General features: G+C 43.2%; 1 protein-coding gene across 1 annotated transcript in view; it reads right to left on the bottom strand.

The window, feature by feature from the left end:
* LOC128348286 (uncharacterized) overlaps positions 1–26,322 on the bottom strand; it is a 46,421-nt gene extending 20,099 nt beyond the window's left edge. Inside the window, exons 1-3 of the mRNA XM_053304103.1 lie at positions 26,235–26,322; positions 23,850–24,067; positions 10,365–10,573 (exon numbers count right to left, since the gene is read on the bottom strand). Coding sequence (XP_053160078.1) covers positions 10,365–10,573; positions 23,850–23,992 — 352 coding nt within the window. The 5' untranslated portion in view covers positions 23,993–24,067; positions 26,235–26,322. The remainder of the gene's footprint in view (positions 1–10,364; positions 10,574–23,849; positions 24,068–26,234) is intronic.
* Between the last annotated feature and the right edge of the window lie 515 nt (positions 26,323–26,837).

Here is a 26,837-nt window from a genome sequence, read left to right as displayed (position 1 = left end):
CAATCTGAAAAATAAAATTATGAAAAACATTACAAGCTCCACCCACAGGCCCACATTAGAATCTGAAGCTCTTATGGATCTTCAGGGATCCTCCCCCAGCTGGGTGTTCCTGCCTCCCAGCTCTGAGTAGGCCTAGGCTGCCTGTAGCCCACGTGACACACGACCACAAACCTAGGGTTAATTGAACACTTTTGCCCTTAAACCCCAGGTTAAAGCCTGGTGTAAATTCCCAGGCTTGGGGCCAAGGCAGCGCCGGGACTGGACTTGATCCTGGTGGTGCACATGGGAAGCCAAGCCCAGGTTGGTCTGCCCAAGCCTCGGCTTGGCTGCCTGTGTGAATAGCCTCAGTGAGTGAGTGCGTGTTTTAAAAAAACAATTAATCAAGCCTAACAACTCATACAGTGCAAGCCTAACAGTGTTTACTGCAAGCTATGTCCTAATGCAACAAAACAAACAAAATAACCTCCCTGGTTATTATGGCCAAAACCATAAGGCTACAAGGTCCATAAATTAGCCACTGCCTGCCATTTAAACATCTCTTCCAGTTTCTTAAATATATGTTATTGGTCTCTTCACTTTGCAAAGCTGTTTATACTTAAAAGTGAGTGTGGATTTCCACCTTCTCCAGGGCCGGTCGTTTTGGGCTGAGTTTCTTCTAATTATTGTCCTTTTACCATTGTGGGTTTTCCACTGATGGCCACAAAGGAAAGTGCTTAAGTTTCCCCACCTGTACAAGACCAGTCCTGGAACAGAGAGCTTGAAAAATCATCTGGGTAACTCCTAACAATTCATCCTGCTTCCTGCAATGGCTGGCCAGATGCCTCTGGGAAGCTCACCAGTGGAAGATGAAGGCAATGCTTCTCTCCGGCTCTTGCTCAGCTGCCTCTGAACATTAAGGTAGCAGATAACCATCATGACTAATAGTCACCGGGCGGGGGGTTGGACAAGAAGACCTCCAAGGCCCCCACCAGCTCTAAAATTCTATTATTTTACTTATCCTCCATGCATTTTTCTAATTTGTCTAATTCACTTTTATAGCCATCTAAGGTAGTATATTCATCAGCACATCTATTGCTTAATATGTTCTGTGTTAAGAAGTACTTTCTTTTGTCCAGTCTGAATCTACTGTCAGTTTTGTTGGATGATCTCAACTTCTAGAATTAGTATTAAAAACCTTTAAGCAACCAATATATATGTTTCCCTCCAATATTTTTTCTTAATGATAGTTACTTTTTTTAAGCAATCCTAATAACAAGCTACTAACTATTTTGTTGTTTTGCTCTGATGAAAGCAATTTTGTCAGGAGAAAAATGGCTTGCTATTTGCTATTTGTAAACTGCCCTGAGCCATTTTGGAAAGGTGGTATACAAATCAAATCAAATCAATATTTATGATGTTCAGGAACTGATTACTGTAACTGTTTCAGGAGCACAAAGCATATTGGAAGAAAATGAATATTTTTGGTTGATAGTCTTTACAATATTTCTCCTTTGAAATATTTGGATGATATCCTTTAAAATATTTTGCTAGCACACAAACATAATCCCAGATTTTGATCAGCTGGAGTCGGGTCCCCCCCCCCCCGTTTTCCTGTAATAGCCATTGCACTTGAATGGGATCTAGTTGCTCAAGAGCACAGTCTCTTTTAGCTTGGACAGAAATTTTTCTAGATAGTGTGTTGGAGAGCATCCTACAAAGCAGGGGCATGACATCGTTCTTTGTGTCGTACAGTTGGCAATGAGTTTGCTTTTGACAGTTGAAACAAGGCCTGATATATGTCCTTCCAAATAGCAGAATGGATATAGCACTAATCTATGTTTTAATATACATGTTCAGGAGGACTGCGTTTCTGGCCAGCCCACTAAATATGGGATGCGGCCAGCTGACTCATAGGCTTGGAAAGCAAAATCTAAATCAATCTGTACTAGGGCTTTGCTAGGATTGCCACTTCTTCCAGAGGTCAGAGTGGGGGTGGGGGAGAATGGTGGTTTGGCCTCTGCTTTTCTGTAAATGTGCGTAACTTCTTTCTTTGTGTAATGAACAAGCAAATAAAATGCTTGCCTGCTGCCTAACTTGATTCATTAATGAAAGAATGAGGCTATTCTCATGAGCAGGTGAAACCAGGCTAAGGAAGCCCAGCCTGATTTTGCCTGGGCATGAGAACCACTGGGAGCTGCTTAGCTCCTGACAGCGACGTGGCAGCAAAGATGCCTCCCGATCCCACCTTCCAAATGAGGTCAAGGGAGCAAGTACTTGCAGCTGGGGCTGGGAGACAGCGGGACTACCCGCTAACGCATGTGTGCACTGCATTATTGGAATTATAGGGGCTTTCTGGCCCCCCAGGCCTCCCGGCTGCCAGCAGAAGCTGGCAATCATCTGGGTGGGTGATCCGCCCGCCCAGCAAGGTACCAAAGATTGTCTGCAGGGAGGTAAGCATTTTAAGGCTTTCTCCCTGCTCTCCCTCAAGCCCTTTCTCTGCCATTGTGAGAAAGGGCTCAGTGTTTAAATGCTTGAGATGTCGGAGAACCAGAGAACTCGAGTTAGGAGGGTTTAAGACTGACCAACTGCAAGGAATTCAAGAGCTATGAATATTTATTTCCATTTAGCTAAATATAAACTGGTGTATCAGTCAGCCTTTCTTGTCAAGGTACCCTGGGAATTGTAGTACTGTGAAGACGGGCACTAGGGATCTCTAAAGGGAGATTTCTCAGCATCCTCACCAAGGCACAGTTCACAGCAGTGCTCAGATTATGGGAAACATAAAAACATGCCTAAAGAACCTTCCCATTCACACACAGATTCGTTGCTTCATTTACACACCAAGCCATGGCGCTTTCCAGATTAGACCCTGCAATGGGGTCACGACGTATCTGTGAAGTGTGCTTCCCACTCCCTGTGTTGTGACACCACAGTCTGTGCTGACAGCAGGATGCCGTTCACATTTTGGATGCCTTGTTTTGGATTTAATCATTGGGATTTATTGCTATAACGTTGTATGTCCGGCGTTAAAAGGTTGCTGTATTTTCTGGTTGTTATTTTTCTCAAGACTGCCCCCCCCCCACTGAATAGCTTTGCTTTTTACATTTTGAATGCAATTTGCCCAAACTGAAGCATTTTGCTCCTGTTGAGCGGGTAAGCTGGAAAGCACCCAGGCATAGTCACCACTGCCCTTAGGGAAGAAAAGGGACTCATGAGGGTCTGAGAGAGATCCATCCCACTTCACCACCCTCGGAAGGGGAATAAACTTACCAGAGCAAGATGTGGGAGCCTAGGAAAATTAGGGACAGACATTGGCCACCCTCACCCCTGGTCTCTGCTGGTTCCCCCCACCCCACTGCTCACCATCTCCAATTCAGTTACAGGCAGTTTTGAATACACATCTTGCCATTATAAGGAGCCTAACATGTACCCTGAATGTCTTTTGCTCTTTCCAATCAATAAGTGGCAGTAGGTTTCTTATTGTCAGCAATCTGGCCACCTGGAAGGGAAGTCCAGGAAGATAGTCCACAATACAAACTGAGCTGCAGAAACGAAACACGGCTCGGAATAGTTCTCTATATCAGGCTTAGGCTGAAAGCTGTCAACACGAGGGTTGACAAATGTTGTCTTCCAATGGCTAACAGAAAGCTGTTGACGTGCTTTATAGTCCAAGCTGATAACTCTCAGCTGGCAGGGATTCAAGGCTTATCAGCCCTCTGCAAGAGGCATTTACTCCTCCTGATAGTTTCCAGCTGTGCTCTTCGCCTTGTGACACGCCTTTGCTGTGGAGTCAGTGGGGGTTGCCTGCACAGCTCATCTTCTAGTCCAGGGATTCTCAACATATGGGTCCCCAGATGTAATTGAACTTCAACTCCCATAATTCCCAACCAAAGGCTACTGGAGCTGGGGATTATGGGAGTTGAAGTCCAATAACATCTGGGGACCCACACGTTGAGAAACCCTGTTCTAGTCTGTCCGTCGCTGTCTCTGCTGCCTTAGACTGCTGTGCCTGCTCTGAAACATCAGCCGGACCTTCCTCAGCTGTCTCTTGGGAACTGACAGCCGGGCTCTGCCCCTCAGGCACTCCTGCATTGGCTGAAAGGCTGTCAGCTTCCCCTTCCTCCTTGCTATCTGAGATCGAGGGCGTGACACCTGTTCTTATTCTACCATCTCTAAAGAAAATTTTGAGGCAGCAAATTTTGTAGCCAACTGGATGAAGTACTTGCATCTCTAAAAGAGCATTGGCTGTGGGTGAGAGGTGCCCTACTTTAAAACAAAACCGCAAGTTCTAATTGCTTTTGGTAACATAGTTAGTCAATTAGTGAGGCTCTGTGACAGTGCAGAGTTTTGTAAAAGGATACCCTGTCTGAGGCAACTTTATATTGGGGAAAAATAACCTTTTTGTTTTTGTTTTACTGGGGAGGTAACAGGCACAGTGGAGACTGCATAGTGCCTTTTGTTTCCCTCTTTTAATAATATTTAATCTCCCTTTTCCCTGTTTGAAAAGTCTCCTGACTCTGTTTGACTCTCAGTGGTACTTTATGGGGAACATAAGTAGCCTTTTCTTAAAGACTTACTTTTTTATTTCTTTAAAAACAAAGCAAAACATTTGCTTGGTGATCTTGTGGAACATCGTATTCACCCACATGGTGCAAGAAAGAAAAAAAGTAAGGCTTTAAGAAAAGCCTACTTATGTTCTTATGTTCACCATAAAGTACCAGTGGGAGTGGTACAAACTACATGGACTTGAACAGTGCATGGTATGCTCGGTGCATGGGGGGAAAAAAGGGAAGGAACTGACAGGAACACGATTAAAGCAGCTCTATGTGAACGACCCCCAGGTTTCTTTGAATTATCTTTATTGAGCTTATATGCAGCTAATATATTAATTACCTCATAACTCGCTCTACTTTACCCCACAATTCCATGGTTAAGCCCGCTGTCTGGGAAAGACCCAGGTCAATTTCTCTGCTGTTCATTGAGCTTATGGCTTTCATTTTATAGTCACATTTGAGGATTTTTCAAGAACTGTGCTAGAAACTCTCGGCAACATTTATTAGCATTAATGTATAAAAATGTTCCAAACAAATATTGGAAATGTGGACATTGTGAAGGAACTTTTTTTCATATGTGGTAGTCTTGCGGGAAGGCAAAGGCCTTTTTGGGATATGATATATAATGAGTTGAAGAAAATTTTTAAAATGACATTTCCTAAGAGGCCAGAATCCTTCCTGCTGGGAATAACGAAAGGAGAGTTTTCCAGAAGAAATTTAACATTTTTAATGTATGCAACCATGAATAGTATATGCACAGAAATTGATGGACAATGAAATGCCCTCAAAAGAAGATTAGCTGATAAAAATTTTGGAATATGCTGAGATGGCAAAACTTACAGTACTGATAAGGGATGAAAACTTGGAATGTTTTAAAGAAGATTGGAAACCATTCTTACTATACTTAAAGAACTATTTTTCTAATATGGACCTTTCAGCAGGGTTTGAAATTTAGTAATAATAGCAGGTTGGGTAGAGTAAAATCGAGTTTGCAATGTGTAGGATATATGTTTTGAATTACTATAGCAATGGTTGACTTGTATAGTTAATGAATCGCGCAGATTGGTGAGCGGGAAGTCAATATTTACTTAATTAGATGTAACGGGATTGTTAAGATATTGTAAAAACCCATAAAAATTTTAAAAAGCAAAAAAAAAGGAAAAAGAAAAAGAAAAGAAAAGAAAAGAAACTCTCGGCAACATTCAGACTCAGTCATGAATAAGGCTCATTGAAATTATGGGGCTTAAGTAAATCAGAACAAACTTGCCCCATTAATTTAAATGGTGCTTGGTTATGACTAATTAGTGTGGATGTTGCCCACTTCTTGTTGGGAGAGTGATCTCATTCAGTAAAAGGTAGCTTCCTATATTCTCTCAGGAGGACTTTCTTTTTTTTGTTTTGTTTTTTAATTCAAGCTAGGAATCCGGGCCAGTTAACTGGCAGCAGGTAGCCTCACTAGAATCTGGACCAAATGACAACCAACTTTCTGTGCTTCTGGTAAAGGAACAAAATGGGGGAGGGGGGAGATGGGTCCAAGTGATGTCTGGAGGGTTGCTGGGTAGAAGGAAGCCCCTAGGCCACAGATCAGAGGCAGGTCAGGGCCTAGAGGCCTGCAACAATTCTTAATTCATAATATTTTAAAATATATTATCATCAATGTAGAAGTATCAAAAATAGGACATGGGGTGCAGGTTTTCATCTAGCATTACTACAAACATTTGCCTGTATATATACCAGTTCAAACGAGAGTGGGTGGTTTATTTCTTAAGACTGGAGCCTATATATATTTGTGAGCATTTGAGAATCTCTCAGAAGTTAGAACTCCATTCCCTCCCAGCTGTATATTGATTTTATTGTTTTGTTTAACATTTATATCCCACTCTACCTCCAAGGAGCCCAGAGCGGTGTACAGGGTTGTCTTTATCCTCTCAAGAACTCTGTGAGGCAGGTTAGGCTGAGTGACAGGTCTGGAGTCATCCAGTGAATGGGAATTTGAACTTGAGTCTCCCCAGTTCTAGTCCAACACGCTAACTATTACTCCATGCTGGCCTCAGCAGTCTGGTTCAATACAAGTATGCAGTTTCCCCCTCTGTACTCCTTGGTTAGGGATTTTATCAGGCAGTGTTCCTTTCTTCCCTGGCATGTGTTTAATTAGATTGCTGGTGGATGCCCAGAGGACTTTGGCAGCACACGTACATGAGAAATTCACATTTGTATTATTCATGATGATTATTAGTGGGCTGTATGGCCATTAGAGCTTATATGAAATTCATATTCTTGGAGGCCACATTGTACAAAATGAACCCAAACCTCCTTTTTGCAGCTGTGCATTCCTTCAGTGAAAAAGGCAGTGTGGTCCCAGTCTGTTTCTTAGCAATATGTCAGGCCTTTGCAATCTATTGAATAGCTTGGCAGTTGTGTGAAGCTGTCTGCCTGTTAGAACCATCTGTTGCTAACTCCATCCTGGTGTGAAATCCTACAGTTTCATATGTCTAATATTTCAAATATTTGCCTGTTGGCTGCCATGGGACGTTTGACTGAGCAAAGCCTTGAGATCTAGGCGAAACCTTTGCATTCCTTACACTCGAGGGCTTGGGAACGACCACTTCCTTGTTTTTAACTCCACAGGCAGAGTAGTTGCTGCTCTCAGGTGGAACAAACTGAGACACCCGACAGGAGGTGGATGAAACATATTCTTTTGCATGAGATAAATGCCTTTTTGGAACTTTCCACAGAAGTTCTTGCCACACAGGCCAGAATGACATCTTTTTCCAGACACAAAGGGCTGCCATGAGCGTGCATGGCTGGAGGCATACCTTTGCAGTTGCAGGTGCCCCTCTCAACAAATGTGTGCTCATTAGAACAAGTGGAGAGAGTCGCTGCTGCTGCTATGCCGCTCCTCCCCCCAGGACCAGCCCTAGGCTTTTGGGTGCCCTCAGTAGAGTTTGGTTTTGGTGCCCCCTGCCCAGCCGAGATTAGTGCAGATCCCCCAGGTTTAACTTGAGCCACATCGGCCGCTCATGTGCTGGGATGGGAGAGAGAGAGAGCAAAGCAAAACAAAAGAGAGCAAGGTTGGCTTTGCTCGCTCACACTTCCTCCCCCCTCCCCGCACCCCTCATTCTCCCTCCAGGGGGAGGAGAGTAAATGGGCACTCCCAGGAAGTCAGACATATCAGTAGTTGCTTTGAGAGGGAAAGGGATAGGAGGCATGCAGTGTCCCCAAGAACTGATGCTCTAGGCAATCGCCTAGGTCTGCCTAGTGAACAGGGTGGTCCTGCCCCCTCCCACTTGTCCATGGAAGCTCTATAGTATCTGAGAAGGGCTTGCGCATCACAAAGAATATATGGCTGCCACTGACAGAACCAGCCTCTCCTCTTCTCCCCATTCTCTTCCCTGCTGTGTCCTGCTCCACTTCATTGGTGGCTGCTTACAGGGCCAGGGTTGCATTTCACTTTTCGAGGTTCATCCACACCAGGTGAACCCAGCAACAGCAGTCTATAGCCCATCCCCATGTAACAGATGTGGGTGGTCTTGCTGGAGAGAGGGAGGTGGCATCGCTGTGGTATAGTGTAGCAAATAGCTGCTCTTGCATTTGAAAAAATACATTGCATACATTGCCCTCTCAGAAATAAACATATATGTGGACTTCAGTCTAACAGTTTGGGCAGCTAGTGGGCTTCCTTTCACCAGCAGTCGACAGAGGCAGCTATGATGGAGAGATCTGCAGGGGCAGGCTTTCCCTTCAACTGGTGCTGCACTCACAGGGAGAGGGAGGCTGCTGTTGTGGCCAGAACCAGTCCAACCTTGATATAATAAGGTTGCCTTGTGATAGCTACATGCCTGACTGAGGAATGTACTAGATTAGAAGATCTCAAAATTCTTCCGCCGTGAGACCTTGGCTTAGGGCGGTATTAAAAATGCATGCATTCATTCAATCAATCAATCAATAAAAATCTCTTCCAACTTCAAAACCCTATGATCCTTAGTAATATCTGAAACTAAGACATCTTTCCAGCAACGTACTACTAGGAATTCAGGTTTGTCATAGCACTTTGCATGCCAAACAACATGGCTTGGGATGTGGGCCAGAAGCAGCTGTAAGACATCCCCCAGTTATTCTTCACAACCACTCAAACAAGCCCAAATAAACATTTGTCCAAACTGCTCTTAAAAGACCTCCAATAACAAATATTGAGAAATATTCCAAAACAGCTTAGCCTAGCCAGCCTCTTCCAGTGCTCTCCCACTCTTTCCTCTAAAACATTTACATATTTATTTAAAATATGTATATTCCCTCCCCCCCAGCACAGTGCTTCTCAGGGCACTTCACAAGAATAATAAACCACAATAGAACAGCATTTTTTTTTTAAAGAGTAAACAGGTAGCAGAGCAGTATAATAGTAGGTTATAAACTGGCTAAAAACTGGCAACCAATTAAAGCCAAGTTCAAAACACTACAAAGTCTCTCTCTCTCGAGGAGACTCCTTAAATCCTTTTCAAAAACTCTAAAAGAGGGAGCTCAGTGAAGCTCCTCCAGGAAGGCATTCCAAAGTCAAAGGGCCACTATCGAAAAGGCCCCACTCCTAGTCCCCACCAACCAAATCTTGGTCAGTGGTACGGCCTTGGGCAGGGCCTGTGATGCAGAAAGCAGAGTCCTGGCATATTCATCTGGGCAAATGCGGTTTGACAGGTACTCCAGCCCCAAGCTGCATAGGGCTTTAAAAGTCAAAACAGCCCTTTGACTCTAGCCCAGAAGCAAACTGGCAACCAGAGAAACTGCTGCAGAACGAGTGTAATACTCAAGAAGCGCCCATAAGCATTCTTATGGCAGCATTCTGGACCAGCTGAAGCTTCCAAACCATCTTCAAAGGCAGCTCCACAAAGAGTGCATGTAAGAAATCTAATCTGGATGTAACTAATGCATGGGTGACTGAGGTCAGGTCTGACTTCTTCAGCTTGGGACCCAGTTGACATACCAGCTGTAGCTTGTAAAAAGGCACTCCTGACATTGCTACAACCTGAGTCTCCAAGGGCAGGATCAGGTCCAAGAGAATCCTCAAGCTATGAACTCTGTTTTTCAGGGGAATGTGACCCCATACAAGACCAGATTTACTTCACCACTTGGACAATTGTTTTTATACCCAGAGTAGCTCCATCTTATCTGGATTAAGTTTCACCTTGTTTCCCCCATCCAACCTAGAACAGCCTCCAAACAATGGTTCAGGGTGTCCATCAGCTCACTGGTATCTGCTGGCAAATGACGGGTACAAAGTTCTTCAGAATGACCAACCTAAGTAGATTTGGCTGTTGTTTGGGACCAATGGCTGATATCCTGTGGGCTTGTATCATGAACAAAGTGGCAAAATGAGAAGATTGTGTAACTGTGTGAAGTCGCAGGGATTTTCAAAATGCAAAAGTTTGTTTTATTGCATACCAGGCATGCCACAGTTGCACATCTGCTGCACAAGTGCAATCATGCTTGCAGTAGTGCAACACTAATCTGGAATGCAAACTCCGGGCTTAGCACAACTAGCTAATGCAACAGCCTTGCTCTAGCACACTGTCCTTGGGCAAGTTCACCATTTGTCAGGATGTCAGCCAACGTTTGTCTTATCGAAAGGAAACATGGAGAATGGCCCTCATCATCCTTAATTCAACCTTTTGACCTTGGGAAGAGTCTTAATAGCAATCCTCCCATCTTATCTTTGTCTCCAGCTAAACAAGTCCAGCCCTTTCTGTCCAAGGTGAGGAATAAGCCCATGGAGCTTCCTTCCCCCATGAACACATTTCAGTTCCTTAAGGAAGAGCTCATACTCAGTGAGTATTTGCTTACCCTGTGGTTGGTCCTTTGGCTCAGTTTTGCTGTTCTTTGTATTCTCTTCACTACTCTCACATTTTGCTTTCTCAGCAATCTGTTGCTCCGTATCTCCAAGTGGTTCGACTGTATTGAAGAGCTGCCCATCATTGAATATTGGCTGCTTAGCTGAAGCCCTCTTCTTTTTGTTTCCTTTCCTTTCCTCTTGGAGACGACTATATAGGTTTCTGAACCAATGGAAAAAAATATTGTAAATTTGCATGATTGCTTACATCAGAAGTGTTAGAGGAACACTGGGATTCCATGGAAGTTTATCCAAGGTTTCTTAATGAGAAGATTAGTAATGGTGTACAAGCTTTCCTAAATTACATCTCATCTGCCATTATGGGTCTTCCCCAAAACACAGCTGTGGGAGAATGGTGGGTGTGTTACAGAGTACATTATCAGTCCACATATGGCAACTAAGATGCTCAGTAGTCCTGACAGCAACTCCATGTGAACTGAGTGTGCACATAGGACACTCCCCTTTCCCCCAGAATTCTCAGCAAGGTATAGGGGTCCTATGCCAGACTTGCAGGGCCTAATGTGGAAAGAGTCCACTGAGGACAGGAAGTTTGAAAATAACTGCATTGTCTACATTAAGAAATACAATAAGTTCAGCTTAATGGGTGTGTTGTAGAAGGAACAAAGAAGTAGTGTAAGACACAGATGAGACTAAAATAGTTTTATTTTACTCAGTCAGTGAAGAGATTCTCACGATCAGCAAAAAGCGGGCTAAGGGAGCCTAGACCGCTTTTTGCTGATCGTCTGCTTCCACGGGAGCTGTGCAACTCCCAGCAGCAAACTCTTCTAATTCCCCCTCCCCTTAGCCGAGGTTAGCAGAGCAAGCACTCCGCTAACCCCGTCTTTTTGATCATGTGCAACACATGAGGTGACCCCCGCCGAGAGGTGGGGCTCTCTCCAGGATGCCCCACACACTCAGCATCCTTGAACTTCTGGTGGCTGGGCAGCCCCTGATCCCCACAGCCTCCGCTGACTCCATCACGGAGCCGGCAGTTGTGTGGGTGGCCGATCCGGCTGCCCTGGGCTGTCTTGGGCTAAGCCCACTTTCCCCGCAAACCCTCTGAAGGTGGGTCTCACCGATCATGAGACTCACCTCAGTGTATTAAAAATGAATACTTTTTTAAAGTGAAACAAAACAGATGCAGAGTTTTAAAATTTTATTTTGAGGAAATAAAAATCATTATTGCAACAGCAATCATAACAGAACCACAACTATGGTGGTAGGGATGTGCATGGACTGTTTGGTGCAGTTTGGTGAGAATTCAGTTCAAATTTGGCACCACACCAAAGTGAACTGGTTTGGTCAAACTGATTGGCTGGGCTAGTCGGTTCAACAAACAAGCTTTAACTGGTTAGAAGTAGTTTAGGATCATACTGCTCAAACTGGCCCGGTTCACCTTGGTCCAGTTTGTGAGCGAACCAGTTATGCACATTCCTAAATGGTGGCTATTGGCAGTACTTAAGATAATATACTCTGCTTTATTATCTCATACCCCCAACCATATTCGAATCAGTCAAAAGCAGCAAGCCAAAAAGCAACAAGAGAATGAAGTATTGACCTGGCTCTAAAAAACCCCAATCAACTCATGGAACCATGGAATCAACTCAAACATACCATGTTACCATGAGTATGACTCTACTGAAGAAGGGCAACATTAATAGTATTCAGGTCAAAAGTACATAAAGCTCTTCATATGCCAAGCCTCTTAGGCACATTAAATCTATTAAGGGCATCAGCATTATTTATTTCCCTTTCTAAATCCTTTAAATAATTCAGTTTATCCAAATTAATATTTTCTTTTCTGTCTCTTGCAAATGAAATTACTGGCACTAAAGGTGTGGTTAAGTAGGCCACTGAGCTTAGTTTAGATTTTAGCATGCCTCTCTTGTTGGTTAGCTTGGTCCTCTGCCACAGTTGTGAGGTCTGAAGGAAGCATGTGGCTTCTCATTGCTACTTTGTGGTTCGACCTTCTGCAGGGCGGTTGGATAGAAACGGTTTCTTCCCATCACATGATCTAACCTCATTTGTATGCCCTAGGATCAGGAAGGTGATAATTCTGATAATTCTGCACAAAAAGAAACAACTAAAATAATTGACAAATGTATAACTGGACGTAATATTCACATCTGGCTGGGTGCATGAATATTAGAAAAAAGGTGAATATAAATCTGAGGAAACACGGAATGCCATACCTAGGGGCATTCCAGATGGCACCTTGAAATTGCTTCACTACGTCTAGGCTTGCTGTCCGTTCGTATGATCTGGGTTTTGACACTGTCTTGCATACAAGAACAGCAGGGTGCCGTTCGCATAGCCACAGACTGTTTCAGATCTTACCTTGATGTTTTAGGTTTAACACGTTGTATGTGCGTGGTGAAATAGTAGCTGAGTGTTGAGAGCAGTTTGCAGACTTGCTGGGATTACTCAGAAGTAAATGATTTAGTTCAATGGGCCTCCTCCTAGGTAAGTGTGCATAGGATTGCCGCTGTAGAAGTACGGCTTGATTTTAGAGGTGTGTGTGTCAATATTTTTTTTTTTTTTGCCTGGGTCTGCTGTCCTTGCACAAATTCACCAAGAGGGGATGGGACAACAAAGAAGGTGAAGGAAAGCTGTCAGTCACCCGCCCCTCCTCCTCCTCCTCCTCCTCCCTCAGGAAAGTGCTTTGTGTGCAGATGGGGCGGGTTTCTTCCTCTCCTCCTCCTTTCTCTCTCTCCCCTCAAAGCCTCAGCAATGGAGGGAGTGGTGTAAATCTGAACATCTGAAGCAGCTGACTCTTAACTTCAAAATGTCAGGGCTAGCTGTTGGATTTTACCCCACTTCCTCTCACGCAGTCAGGAAAGCACCCAGGATGCAGGAATCAGGGAAACTAGTTTAGAAGCACATGATATCTTATTGCACATTAGCTTGGATTAGATGGAGAAGAATTTGGGGCCCAGATCAAGATAATTAAATCAAGTTATGCAAACAACTATTTCTGAGGTTTAAAATTTTTTATTAGACTCTGGAAACGTCAGTTTGCTTTTAACAGGCTGTGTGGACAGGGCATACTATCAGAGATATGTATGAGGTTTGTAAGAAATCCAATCCTTGATCCTGGCCAGCTTTTAAAGAATGCTTTAGATTAGTTATCTCCGAGTCCAGTCCTTGACTGTGGGTAGATCTATGTGCATTGGTCTTGTTTTCAAATTGGAATGGATGCATTATGAATTCATTGTTGTTCTTATATTTCTGATGTTGCACGAATGCTTGTGCATGTATAGTTTGTTTCAGCTTCTAGTTCTTTCAAGTAGTCCCCCTCCCCTGCCTCATGTATGGAAATTTATACGTTGGGAAAGCACTGTAAGAATCTATCTGGATGTGGTCAGACATCTACAATTGCACTTGGATTCTTTTTGTGCAGTTTCACCAATGTACATGGGCATCTGTGCCCCCCTCCCAAGCAAAAGTAATAGGATTATTGCTGTTTTAGCAATGTGGAGCTAGAGCATCAATGGAACACTACATAGGAAGAAGCTTGTATAATCTCACATGCAAGCAAGCACATCAAGTTTGTGTTCTTGTGCACTGTGCACACAAGTACATTGGTAAATGGCAACATGGTAAATTGGCAAATGGACTGAAGGAACTAAAAAGGGAGGCACATGGTGCATGCTCAGATTCAAAAGTAATTGTAGAAATTCTCCTAATTCAAGAGCAGTAGAATGCAAGTCAGAAGAAGCCAGATAAACAATCAAGGGACAGAAAAGGGAAAACCCTTTCATCCCTAAAAAATCTGCCAGTGGGCATGCTGGGATGTGGGCAGTCTGGACGGATCTGCCAGTGGGGTAGGTTCAGGCAGGATCGAGGAAGCTAAGCGCAAACAGGCGGGAGCAGGCAAAAAGACCAGGCAGGATTCAGGGAAAGTGTAATTCCAGGGAGGGACAGGGCAGAGCCAGGCAAAGAAAACATCGGAAAGAACAAACCGGTTCAAGGCACAGCCAAGGAACTCTAATTGGAGCTGTTGATCACCTGCCAACAGCCTCTTCCTGCTTCCTTTTATAGGGCCTGCTGTGAGCTGAAGTCAAAGAAAGCACGGAAGCACCTTGAGAGGCTTTGGACGAGCTTGCATTTCAAGGGAGGGCAAGGTCAGATGCACAATTTCTGACAGTAGCCCTGTCCAATTGCCCTCTCCATCGTCAGCTGCCCACACAGTTCTAAACCGTCTTCTGTAACTTCAAGGTAATTATTGCTTTTAACAAAGTAAATCCAGATTTTGTGGTATGGTAAATCTTGTGCCACATACGGGGCCAACAGGAATGTGTGTATGTGTGTGTATTTATATAGGATTAATAGCAGTGGAGGCTGCCCCAGCTCAGTATTGGGATTGCAGCATTGTGGGAGGGTGTTTCACCCCTTTCCCCTCCATCACCATTTTCCTGATTAAACCCACACCCCCAAGCTGCTATTTCCCTCACAGGATAACATACAGATAACATACATGATACCTGTATATTTCCTTCTGTGGGACAAATAACATCTTCAGGGGATGATTTCAACTAGGCAAATGACACAAGGAATAAGTAGTTCTGGTAAGAACTGATCTGCCTATTTTCCTTTCACTTTCCCTACAACTGGAATAAATTTGGTCCAAATCGGTTAGGCAGTTCACAAGTTATCCCACTTGCGCCTCAAGCGTTTACACATCCACCATCTTGAATTGGGGTGGATGACATCATCACAAACTATGCCTTTGAGGTGTCCCTACAACTGTACTCAATGTGGTTCATATTGGTCCAGGTATTGTGAAGTACTCTCTCTCTCTCTCTCTCTCTCTCTCTCTCTCTCTCTCTCTCTCTGTCTCCTGGGTGATCTCATAAGCATACTTTCCTTAAGGAAAGTAAGCTAAAAATGTTAATCTTTCTAGTACTGTCACCCTGATCTGAATTGCCCCCACCCTATGGTTGCCTTTAAAATGGTAATTCCTGTTCAAAGATCTCCTATACTGTGTCTGATTTGGCCCCCAGATCCCACAAGAATGTGGATCGCACCCCACCACATAATTTCCGAATGCATAATAGTTTTTAAAATGATTTAACATCCCCTGTGATGCAAAGTGTTGTAGCCCAGTTTTTATAATGAAGCATGATACAGAAGGAATGGCTTTTATTTTATATAAAATTTCATCTATGCTCAATTTGAAATATTGTGCAGGGAGAAGCTCATTGTGTGAGCCAGCTGATAAATGCATTGGACCTCAGAGACCGTAGGTCAAATCCCAGTTCAATTATGGAGTCACTTGATAGCCTTGAACAAGTCACCATTTTTCAATCTCAATTATCAATCCATCAAATGGGAATAATAATAGCCTACCTCAGAGGCATGTTGTGAAGATGAATTATACTGGAACATAGTGCACTGGGCTTTATAATGGATAATAACTGTCATGGAGTAACGCATGTAAAAGATTAAGAGGCTTTTCAGAACAGGGTGACTGGAATTTTGGCGGTATGGAAGGTTAAACTGATGAGCTGTATGACTCCAACATGTGTCCTACTTATATTAAGAACAAAACAAAACATTATCATGGATCTGCTCACCAATGCATGTGTGAGTCTTTGAGCAGGTGAATGAGAAACATAGTGCAATTTCCTGACAGGACAACAGACTCTCTTTGGTCTACCCTGTTTTCCCTAATGAGGGGAGATAGGAAGGAATAGGAGCTGATGAACCCCAACCCTACTGGGGTCTCAGCACAATGGGGCTTTTCTTCCTCTAGCTCCTTTCTTCTGCCATGGAGTGGGGAAGGGGAAAGATGGTTGGAGGATGTGTTGAGCTATTTGTACTAAAATTTTCCTCAGGATTTTCTGTATAATTATTTATATGCATAACTCTTTTGATGATCAAGACCAACATGACTGGGTAAAGTTCACACAGATCAAAGCACAGGATTAAGTGGGGAAATTATTGGAGCTTTTTCAAAGCTTTTTACCGTGACTTTACCGCAAGGCTTTGCTGTGAGTTCGAGGCATAACCGATACTCCAACGCAAAAAGAAGATTTTTTTTTAAAAATCCCAGACATAAATCGGGCTAGGTTCCAATACAGAGGAAAAACCCAAATTGTGTGTGAAGTGCTCTGTAAAATATTGCATGGACTTCAGGGTAAATCTGGCCGATATGTAAATGCACACTCACCCTCCCAAAGTAAAGTCGTGGTAAAGTTGCCATCTGAAAAAGGTCTAGGTGAGTACTGTCACCGCATCACTGTGTACCTGAGTTGTACATTTGGGGAAAGCCCTCCAGTTTGACACATTCAAATGGGGCTTGACATATTCATGGAGGAGAAGTCTACTAGTCTGGTGGCTAAAGGCCACCTCAAGCTTCAGAGGTAAGATGCTTCTAAATACCAGTTGCAGGGGAGCAACAGCAAGAGAAGGCATGCCCTTACCTCTTGTCTGTGGGCTTCTCAGAGGCAGCTGGTGAGCCACTGTATGAAACAGGATGCTGGACTAGATAGTCCTTGGGCCTGATCTAGTGGGGTTGTTCTTATGTTATACCTGCATTTACTTGAAAGGAACATGACTCTAAATTTAAGATGACCTCCTGATTTCTAATACCAAATAAAGTTGGAAAAAACCTAGTCTTAGATTCGGGTAAATACAGTAGAATGCCTACGGAGCAAAACATTTAATGCCAGATTGGGCCAAAGACTAGAAAATGCACCATATTCACACATCACAGCTGCACTCATGTAGCTGCCTCAGGAGCAGGTAGGGCTGCTGTCAGGCTCCCAGCCAGGAGGTGCTGATGTGTAACGTGCTGTTTGCATGATGTACATTTAGCCTCTAAGATTTCTTTAATGGTATCATCTTGGAAAATAGTGCCTCTATCACAGATATCTCAGTAAGATATACAACCAACTGAAGACACAGTATTGATTGGTTTGAAATGAAACCTTTTCAGGTTTCAAAATTTGATTAATTAAATCCAGTTGAGGAGAACCCCCACCCCCTGTAGCAGTCATTTGTTGCCAGGCTCTTCTTGGTGGCCATTTTCTTGGGGTTTATTTCTAATGGGCTTCCTGCAGTTTAAGAACCAGCAGCAGCTGTGGCTAGAACTATTTTGTGAGACCTTGACCTGAAAGGCGTAAATTGAATGAATGTATGCATAAATACATAGAAAATTTACTAAATTCTGTTACACAAGTAATCTACTAGATACTGTCAGATATTGACATCTACTGAATGTTAGGTGTGTCAGATACTGCAAGTATTGATGGTTGCATGTTTGATCCTGATACCAGGTTAACTGTGACATGGCAGATACTCTGGAAATCTCACTGCTAGAGCACAATCAGCTGCTAGATCTCTCAGAGATTAATTGCTACTGTACATCAGCAATAAAATATTATCAGACATTGACTGCTTCATGCCAGACACTGTCATATGATAACCATTAGTGCTTGTTGGGGATAACAGCAATTGTTTGTCCAGTATTACCCTTCCAGATAACATGTGGAATCATCACCTTAAATATGAGAAAAGCTTGAACACTTGGGGTGGAGGCAGGAATTCATTTCAGCTCAAGGGGGCTTTAGGTAAACACAGTCTGTCTGCAAGCCTGCTGGCAACCCTGCATGCTCCCACAGCAACTGCATGAGCGAATGCATATCATAACTGATCCAGCATATATTTCTCCTGCAGCACTGGAGTGCATGCATGATGTGGCATGTGCACCTCTAATGTCTAATGCCAACATGGAATTCAGCATTGAGAGGGAGACTGTGGTGGAGCTACAATAGGGCGGATGGGTCCAAAGAACCCACACCCTTTGCCTCCGAGGCCACCTCACCCTGCAACCGGGGCCTCCTCACTGCCCATCCCCAATAGCATGTGGTGCTCCTGCAGCCCACTGCTGCTTCCCAGCCGCTCGGGTTCTGACAGTCCCAAGGTGGCTGGGAACAAGGGCATGCACACACTCTTTATTCCTACCTGCCTTGGCATCAGGGCCAACTGGAGAAGGGGCGGTAGGAGCCATCACTCTGCCATCACTGCCATCTGGGGAGTGGGGAGGCGCCCTTGCCACACCTCTGCCCTTGCGGCTAGGATAGAGAACACACACCCCCGCCACCACGAGAGGGCTGCCCAGAAGATAACATGGCTGCTCATGTCTTCCCTATGCCATTGGAGGGAGAAAACCTGTGTAGGGGTGTGCATTAACCGTTTGATGCGGTACCAGTAGTTTGCCTCAAACCGAACCAAGCCTGGTTCGGCATTGAAAGGCAGTCAGGGGTGTGACGAGAGTAATCGTTTAAAATTCTTACCAGCCTGGCACGGCTTATGGAGCCACCAGTCACTCCCTCCCAGTGTAGCTGAAGCATGCAGTGACCCCTCTTTAGCAAGCCACCCCCGCAGCGGCAGCGTGGTTCTGGCTCTGCGGAGAAAAGGTTGAACACTTGGGGGGTTCAACCTGTGCCACCACTTGGTGCAGAACGTGCTAAAGAGGGATCGGCATGCACTTGGGCTGCGCAAGCAGTGACGCCAGCAGCCATGCCAGGCCACTAAGAACTTCTTTTCTTGCTGCCCTCTGCAGAGTTGCACCTAGGTAATTTTGGAGCCTGGACCGAAAGGCCTTTGGAGGCCCACTCCCCGCTTCAAGTCAAGCATCATTTTTTAACACGTAGGTTCTTGAGGGCACAAACCACACCACCTTGGGCAGACATCTTGGCCCCCAGGGGCTGTGGAAGCCCTGCACTTCAGCCCTGAAGTCCAGGGGTAAGAGTGCCTCTGCCCCCCCCAACTGCCATTTAGTGGACTCCCCCACCCCTTTACTTGTAAAGAGGAATCCTCACTATATTCCCCTTTACAAGTATAGCTGCTCAAACCACCAAACTGGTTTGGTCAAACAGACTGGACTAGCCGGTTGGTTCATCCGAACTGGTTTGGCGACAGGCAGTTCGGTTCAGATTGATCTAAATTCAAACTGAACCGTGATTTTTGGTTCGTGCACACTACTAGACCTGAGCATGATTAGTAAACTACACTCCTAATAAAAAGTTTCATGGCAAACTGCTTTTTCAGAGTCATCAGTTCTCAAACCCTTGTTCAATTTCATTTTAATATATCAACATAAATAACACAAGCAACATTTTCTGACTGCAATGGGTGAAGGAGCATTTCCACCCCATTTTAAAGACAGATGCAAGATTACAATAAAGTATAACAGACCTCTGTGGTTTTCAAAACTATTTAACATTCCTGGATGTTGACACAGTTCTTGGAAGATTTTGGTTTTGTTTCCACTTTTAAGAGAAAGAGACACTCTTATATTTTGTTGAACAATTTGCTCAGAAGATAGACTTGTGAATATTTGTAGAAGGGTGCTCATGAAGTCAGAAACCGAAAATCAACTCAGTAATAGCAATAGCAATAGCACTTACATTTATATACCGCTCTATAGCTGGAAGTTCTCTAAGCGGTTTACAATGATTTAGCATATTGCCCCCAACATTCTGGGTACTCATTTTACCGACCTCGGAAGGATGGAAGGCTGAGTCAACCTTGAGCCCTTGGTAAGGATCGAACTTGTAACCTTCTGGTTACAGGGCAGCAGTTTTACCACTGCGCCACCAGTAATGAACAAGTTGTTTGAGTAAGGACTAATCCGCCTACGTTCCTTTCACTATCCCTACAACTGGACTAAATTCGGTCCAAATTGGTTAGGCATTCACAAGTTAGCCCACTTGTGCCTCAAATGTTCATGCATCCGCCATCTTGAATTTGGGTGGATGAGAGCATCACAAACTATGCGTTTGGGGTGTCCCTACAACTGTACTAGGTTTGGTCCAAATCAATTCTCACTTGCACCTTAAATGTTCATGCGTTGCCATCTTGAATCTGGGTGGATGGCATAATTACCAACTATGCCCTTGAGCTGTACCTATGTGTTCCTACACCTGTAGCAAATTTGGTCCAAATCGGTTAGGCAGTTCACAAGTTAGCCCACTTGTGCCTCAAACTGAACAAACGCTGTATATAAAAATTTGTCATATTCATATTCAAATGTTTATGAGTCCACCATCTTGAAATGAGATGGATGACATCATCACAAACTACACCACTGAAGCATCCCTATGTGTCCCTACAGCTGCAGCAAATTTGGTTCAAATTGGTTAGGTGGTTCACAAGTTAGCCCACTTGTGCCTCAAAGGTTAATGCATCCGTCATCTGGAATTGGAGTGGATGACATCATCACAAACTACGCTGTTGAGGTGTCCCTATGTGTCCCAATAACATTCCCTGATTTGGTTCATATTGGCCCAAGCATTGCAAAGTTGATGGGAGGTGGGGCACACAAGGACACACACACACGGATTGCCAGATGAACTCATAATCCTACTGGAAAGTAGGCTAAAAAACAATAGTTGAATGCACAATTATAGTTTAAATTTTATTTGCTGAAGATTGCTTAAGGACATGAACATTCCATTGCATATAAGATTTATATACCAGCTTCTATTAGAGCTCCAAGGAACTTATCAAAGCAATACAGAGTGCACAAAAAAAGAAATGAAGTCATATATTGCATCTTGATATACCAAAAGAGATCATTGAAAGTTATAGCATACTTCATTGCACTATTTGTAGCCCTAGTAGGACTACAAATCCTGCCCTACATCACTTTGTGTTGATCCCTATGTGAAAACGATGACTTTTGAACCTGGTCCAGACTTCAATGACAGAACAAAACATTCAGCAGTTCCAGAAGGTTATTATTTACCTAGGACTCAGAAGATCACATTTTGCAGTGAGCCTGTTGTGCAGTTGCAATCTCTTTCTTGTGGGCACTCTGCATTGTTTCATGCAGGACTAAACGGCCTCTGGAAGAAAGAACTTAATAAAGTTCTGGCTGGCAGGCAGCATTAACCTGCTAAACTGAAAATGTATAAATGGTGCGCTACAAAGTGTGTCATCATCTTTCGTAACAGCACACTCTGTCCCCATATGTCTCATACAGGTAATACAGGATCCAAACATTATCCAAGTACATCTTGGAATATAAATCCAGATGGGGTCATAATGCTCACTTCAATGTGAGGCAAGCACTACAACCCCAGAAGCTTCTTTTTGGCTTGAATTTAAATTTGAGATGGAAAGAAATTTAAGCCTTCCCTCTGCCTCTGTCCATTTCCCAGTGCATGTTGCATCTGGCATGCAGCCACAGCAGCATACTGGCCATTGGGAGGGAGGGAGGGAGGTCCTCCCTCTCTTGCCCTGCTACCGCTGCCAGAGCAGCAACAAAAGTAAGTGTAAGGAGGGACTTGGGAGGCGAATGTGTTGGTGAAGGGGAATTGCTCCTTCCTCTCCTCTCCATATGATACTGCATTGGGGGAAGTACTTGTTGACATCAGCTAGGGAAGGGATGGTGATGGCAATAAATGTTTCAATCCATGTTAAAAGAAGGAAAAAATAAAAAACCTAATGAATGTGTCTCTGGCCTGTGAATGGTGGAGGGCAGCCTGATTATGACAGATTTAATCCAGATTTCTCAGAGAGAACACACTTGTTCAAACCTGCACTGGTATTTTCTTAAAATGACATTTTACTTTGGAAATAAATGCTGTTTTCTCATCAATACAACAGAATTCATGTGAAAGAACGCAGAGGACTTAGAACAATAGGGCTCAGTTGATTGAACTCTGTTGATGCACGGCTTGCCAGTTTTCACAAACCTCCTCAAAATGATGATCCAAGTGCCTTATGCAACACATTTGTTAAAACTCTGGCACAGTAAATGGTCCAAGTTGTGTTAGATATGAAGCATCTGATAGCCCATTTGGAGTTTTCCATCTGGATTGAATTAAATGTGTTTGTTGATGTTGCTCATGCTTGTCTGGTGTAGTACAATATGTTTTGTTTAAAAAACCAAAACAAAAAAACCAAACTTCAATGGCTTTAATTAAGAATCTTTAAATAATGTATTCTTAGCACACATACTCTAAACAAAATTACATGGTCTGCACTGCAAACTTGCACCTTTTCCTATGCAACTCTATCAGGGCGTATCTAGGGTGGGGCAGGCAGGGCACGTGCCCCGGGCGCCACTTGAAGGGGGGTGCCACTTTGTAGAATTAATTTTTTTAAAAAAAGGCTGCCAAAAACAAAATGGCCACTGCGCGTGCTCAGATGGCCTCTGTGAGGCCCTAGGCCATGCCAGGCCTTGCAGAGGACATTTGAGCATGCACGGTGGCCATTTTGTTTTCAGCGGCCATTTTTTTTAAAAAAAAGATTATTTTAAAAAATGGCTACCGCACATGCTCAATTGGTCCCTGCAAGGCCCTAGAGGCCAGCGGGGGGAGGGCAGACCCCCACGGCCTCTAGGAAGCCCCCTGAAGGGGCTACAGGTTAAAAAATTTTTAGAAAATTAATATAATATAAGACACTGTACACATATTCAGATTGGCACTATGTACAGAGAATCAGGGCTTGTGAATAATAAGCTGAAGTTTATGAGCTAGGATTGTATTCATTTGCTCTTACTTTGCTTCTTGTGATAAGTGAGTTAAATGTGATGTCTTAATAATATGGTTATTAATGGTGAGTTTGTCTCTGAATCAATGTGAAATCCATATTATTAAGGCCCGCTAGGAATTTCTTGCTCTCTTTCTCTCATTTTAACTGTCTTTCTGAAATACTAGAATATATTCCAAGCAGTGACACAGTTTACTCTGCATATCCTTTAATTATTTTCAGAGTATCTGGGAAAAGTCAAATTCTCCATTGATTTTTAAAACTTGTGTAATGGTGATGCTACAATACATACTGTAGTAGAGAATTATACAGGCACTTCTGTTTAGTTTTCCAAGTACACCTCCACATAGTACTTGGGTATTTCATGAGCCCCAGCATACTGAAATTTGTAGTTTTCCAGCATTTTTTGGTCTGGCTACGTCCACTGCTAAATAGTTTTTTAAATATTAAAAGATTAACAAGCTTGACTTGTATTTTTCAGCTGATATTATGGTGAAGTTATCTGAAAGATGGGTGTCATATGTTTGGACAGGGGGCGCAATTTCTGTGTTTGCCCTGGGCACTATTTTCCCTAGATACACCTCTGAACTCTATTCTGGAGCTGATTAAGAATACATTGGTTTACCGAACATCTGCGTAAGGCAGAGATGAACAGTTATACAGGCTCCAATTGAGCTGGAAGGCCAAACTTATTTTGAATATTTTAGTACTTACACATTGTGAGCAGAATATTCATAATATTTGTGTGATGGCTGTGGGCATCTGGCGACGCTGGTAGACTGAATTCACTGATCCTATATCTGTAGTATCCTTTGCAGGACATTGCCAATATATTGTACTTGCTTATCAGAGGTATACTGCAGCCATAGTAGGGAAAGAAAGTTCAGTGATGTGAACACTGCAGTAGAAGAGAAGCAGGAAAGGAAACTTACTTGTGATGGGAATATGTTGATAGATTTCTTAGGTTCCATCTCCTTTCCTGCCCGAATGTCCCCACAAATTTCCTCTCTGTAGTCCAGAGCCTGGCATTTCTGTCAGTGGAGCCTCTGAGGATGAAGGAATTTGAACCAAACATGAGGTGTTCAACACTATCCACAGTGCCGTGATTGGCTCTCCAGAATCAGAAGGCTTCACGTGTTTCCTTAAGGAGCTGAACAGAGGAGACAGATTCAGATACTGTAGGGAACACCTCCTGTCATATCATCCTCTCTGCCCACTCCAGTCAAGAAATGAGGCTTTGCCCTCTGTTCCTTTCTTCTTGGAGGTAAGATTCATTGGGATATAAGAACTCTTTGAAATGTCCTGCCCAGTGAGATTTGCCAAGTCACTTCCATGCTTGTGTTTCACCGATAGGTGAAGATGTCTTTTCCCAAGTAGGAATGTTAGTATTGTTTCCTTGCAGTATTTCAACTGGAGTTTTGTTTTAACAATTTGTACTGCTTGTCGTTAATTAAAAAACAATATTCCTTCCTTTAAAAACTTATATGCCACCTTTTAGTTAAGAAACTCCCAGGGCAGCTCAAAACAGTGCTAAGATACGTAGCAGTACAATAAAACAGTGGTTGACAGCCACTGTTTTATTGTATTGCTGGGAATACAAGAATGGGAGGACAGCTGATTTTGTGGTAGCAAGCATGAATTGTCCCCTTAGCTAAGCAGGATCTGCCCTGGTTGGCATTTGAATGGGAGACTTCATGTGTGAGCACTGTAAGATATTCCCCTCAGGGGATGGGGCCGCTCTGGGAAGAGCATCTGCCTGCTTGCATGCAGAAGGCAGCTTCCTATGTTCCTATCCTGATTAATGCTGTGTGTGCGTGCAGCCGAAGAAAAGTATCGGTGCAGTGATAGAGGCCCTGCTTCTGAAGTGCAGAGGCTTGTGCAAGTGTGTGTGTGGGCTTCTCAGCAAATCCTCTGATATATTGCAAAAACTACAAATGGAAAGATAAATGCAAACTTCATAAGAAGAATGTTAAAATAGGAGCATTTATTTTAAATTAAATTAGATTGGCTGCCTCAAACATAACGCTTAGGTTTGAAAAATTAAGCAGGAACAAGCAAGCTTCTCCTTCTCATTGAAAAGGTATATGTGCTTTATTTATCTCTACTTAAATCTAATGACATCAGTAGCTTTAATCATGAAGTGGCATAAGGTTAGATATACTATTTTAGGTGATTGCAGTATCAAAACGTTTGAGAACCCTTGAGTTAGGTAACATACTGAAAAGCCTGGGAAATAAAAAGGTTCTTTATCTGGTGCTGGAAAGACATAAAATTTGGCACCAGTGGTGACACTAGCTAATGAAAACTAGCTTTAAAAAAAAGAGAAGGTGCTAGAAGCTATTCCAGAAAATATTTAGGTTGTGATTTTGGCAAATCTTCAAGGAGTCAACATTCCATAATTAGAAAGCAGCTGGAATGCTTCTGTCTATGCAGTATTCTATTGTTATGAGTAGATGTTGAAATGTGTAAGAAAATAGGACTTGGCTTAGATCCTATTTAGCTAATCAGCTCTCTCCTCCTCTAGGTTTGCCCTATCAGGTGCCCTCTCTTAGTTATAGGACTCCAGAGGGCGGCTCCAGAGGGCCGTGGGGCGGGGCGGCAAGTACCCCTCAGACAAATAGTTTGCCCCCTCCACCTGCTCCCCACTTTGTTTCAGAAATCTAATGTGTGGGACACTGCCCATCCACCCAGAAATGCGCTTTGCCCCTTCTGTGTCCACCCTCAATTTTTCTTATAGTACTGCCACAATTAGTATCTGTCAATAGACAAGGGGAAAGGGAGCTTCTGAGAGTTTTTGAAAAAAACCTTTTGCCTATTTTAGTGGCTTGCTGTGACATCTTCCAAACAAAACTGTTAATTGGATTCCAGGTACAGCATATTGAAACATTCAGTTCGACATATTTAAAACTGAAGGCTCATGACAATACCTTCCAGATCATTACAGTGATCTTATTCTACCTCTCGAAAACACAATATAGCCAGCCTTTTCTGTTTGTGCCTTCTGGACAATAATAACTGTCCACCTGCTGATCACTGGGCCTTCAGATTTCATTTTAAAGCAATGGTAATTATTTCTAAAAAGACACTCTTTTCACACATGTGAAAGAGAATGGACTACTTTTTCATACACACCCTACCCCTGTTGTTTCTCTCTTTTACAGCCTATAGTCTATCAAAAATTAGGTATTTTGCAAAAGCACTGTTGTACACATTTCTTATCAGTCTTTCTTGTGATGGCTGGATTCAGTTCAAAATCTCCCTAAGAGCAAGCAAGCTCATATGATGATAATTGCCACAAAGCCATTAGCCCTACATACCCAATAGAAAGGCCTGGAAAGCTGCCCTTCCTACTCCTGAGTAGTATGGCCTTTTGACTCTGAACAACTGACACTGACTAGAATCCTGAATCAGACCATTTGTCAGAACCTTCCGGAACCTTTCCTTCAAGCTTCTGTGATGTAGCCTTCTATCAAGTTGATTATATGAGTCTATACATAATGATATATTCTACTCCTATGCCTGAATAATTTTGGACTGCAGTATGTGTATTATAAAAACACAAAACACAGCCAACATCCTGAAGGGTTTTGAAAAACATTTCTCCATTTCCTCATTGGTTTTGTGAAGTTCCCACCTGCACATGTTCCATCCCTCTCAGTTCTAATTCTTACGCTACATTTCAGGTACAAAATAAACACATATCTTATGCTGCCTGACACATTCAATACATATCCCTTTTAAATACTCAAAAGTGGGGAGTCTGATCCTTTTTGCTTTTTGAGTATTTTAAAGGAACACACACCAAATTTCAATGCTATATTTAATGCCCTTCAGAATTAATGAGGGATACACAGTTCATAAACAGTGGTAGAAATGTGGATTGTTTCATTCATTCAGTGTCTGTGAGTGGTGTATGCAAA

Source organism: Hemicordylus capensis, chromosome 2 (genome assembly GCF_027244095.1).
Source record: "Hemicordylus capensis ecotype Gifberg chromosome 2, rHemCap1.1.pri, whole genome shotgun sequence".
Taxonomy (NCBI): Eukaryota; Metazoa; Chordata; class Lepidosauria; order Squamata; family Cordylidae; genus Hemicordylus; species Hemicordylus capensis.
This window is presented reverse-complemented; position numbering and strand designations above follow the sequence as displayed.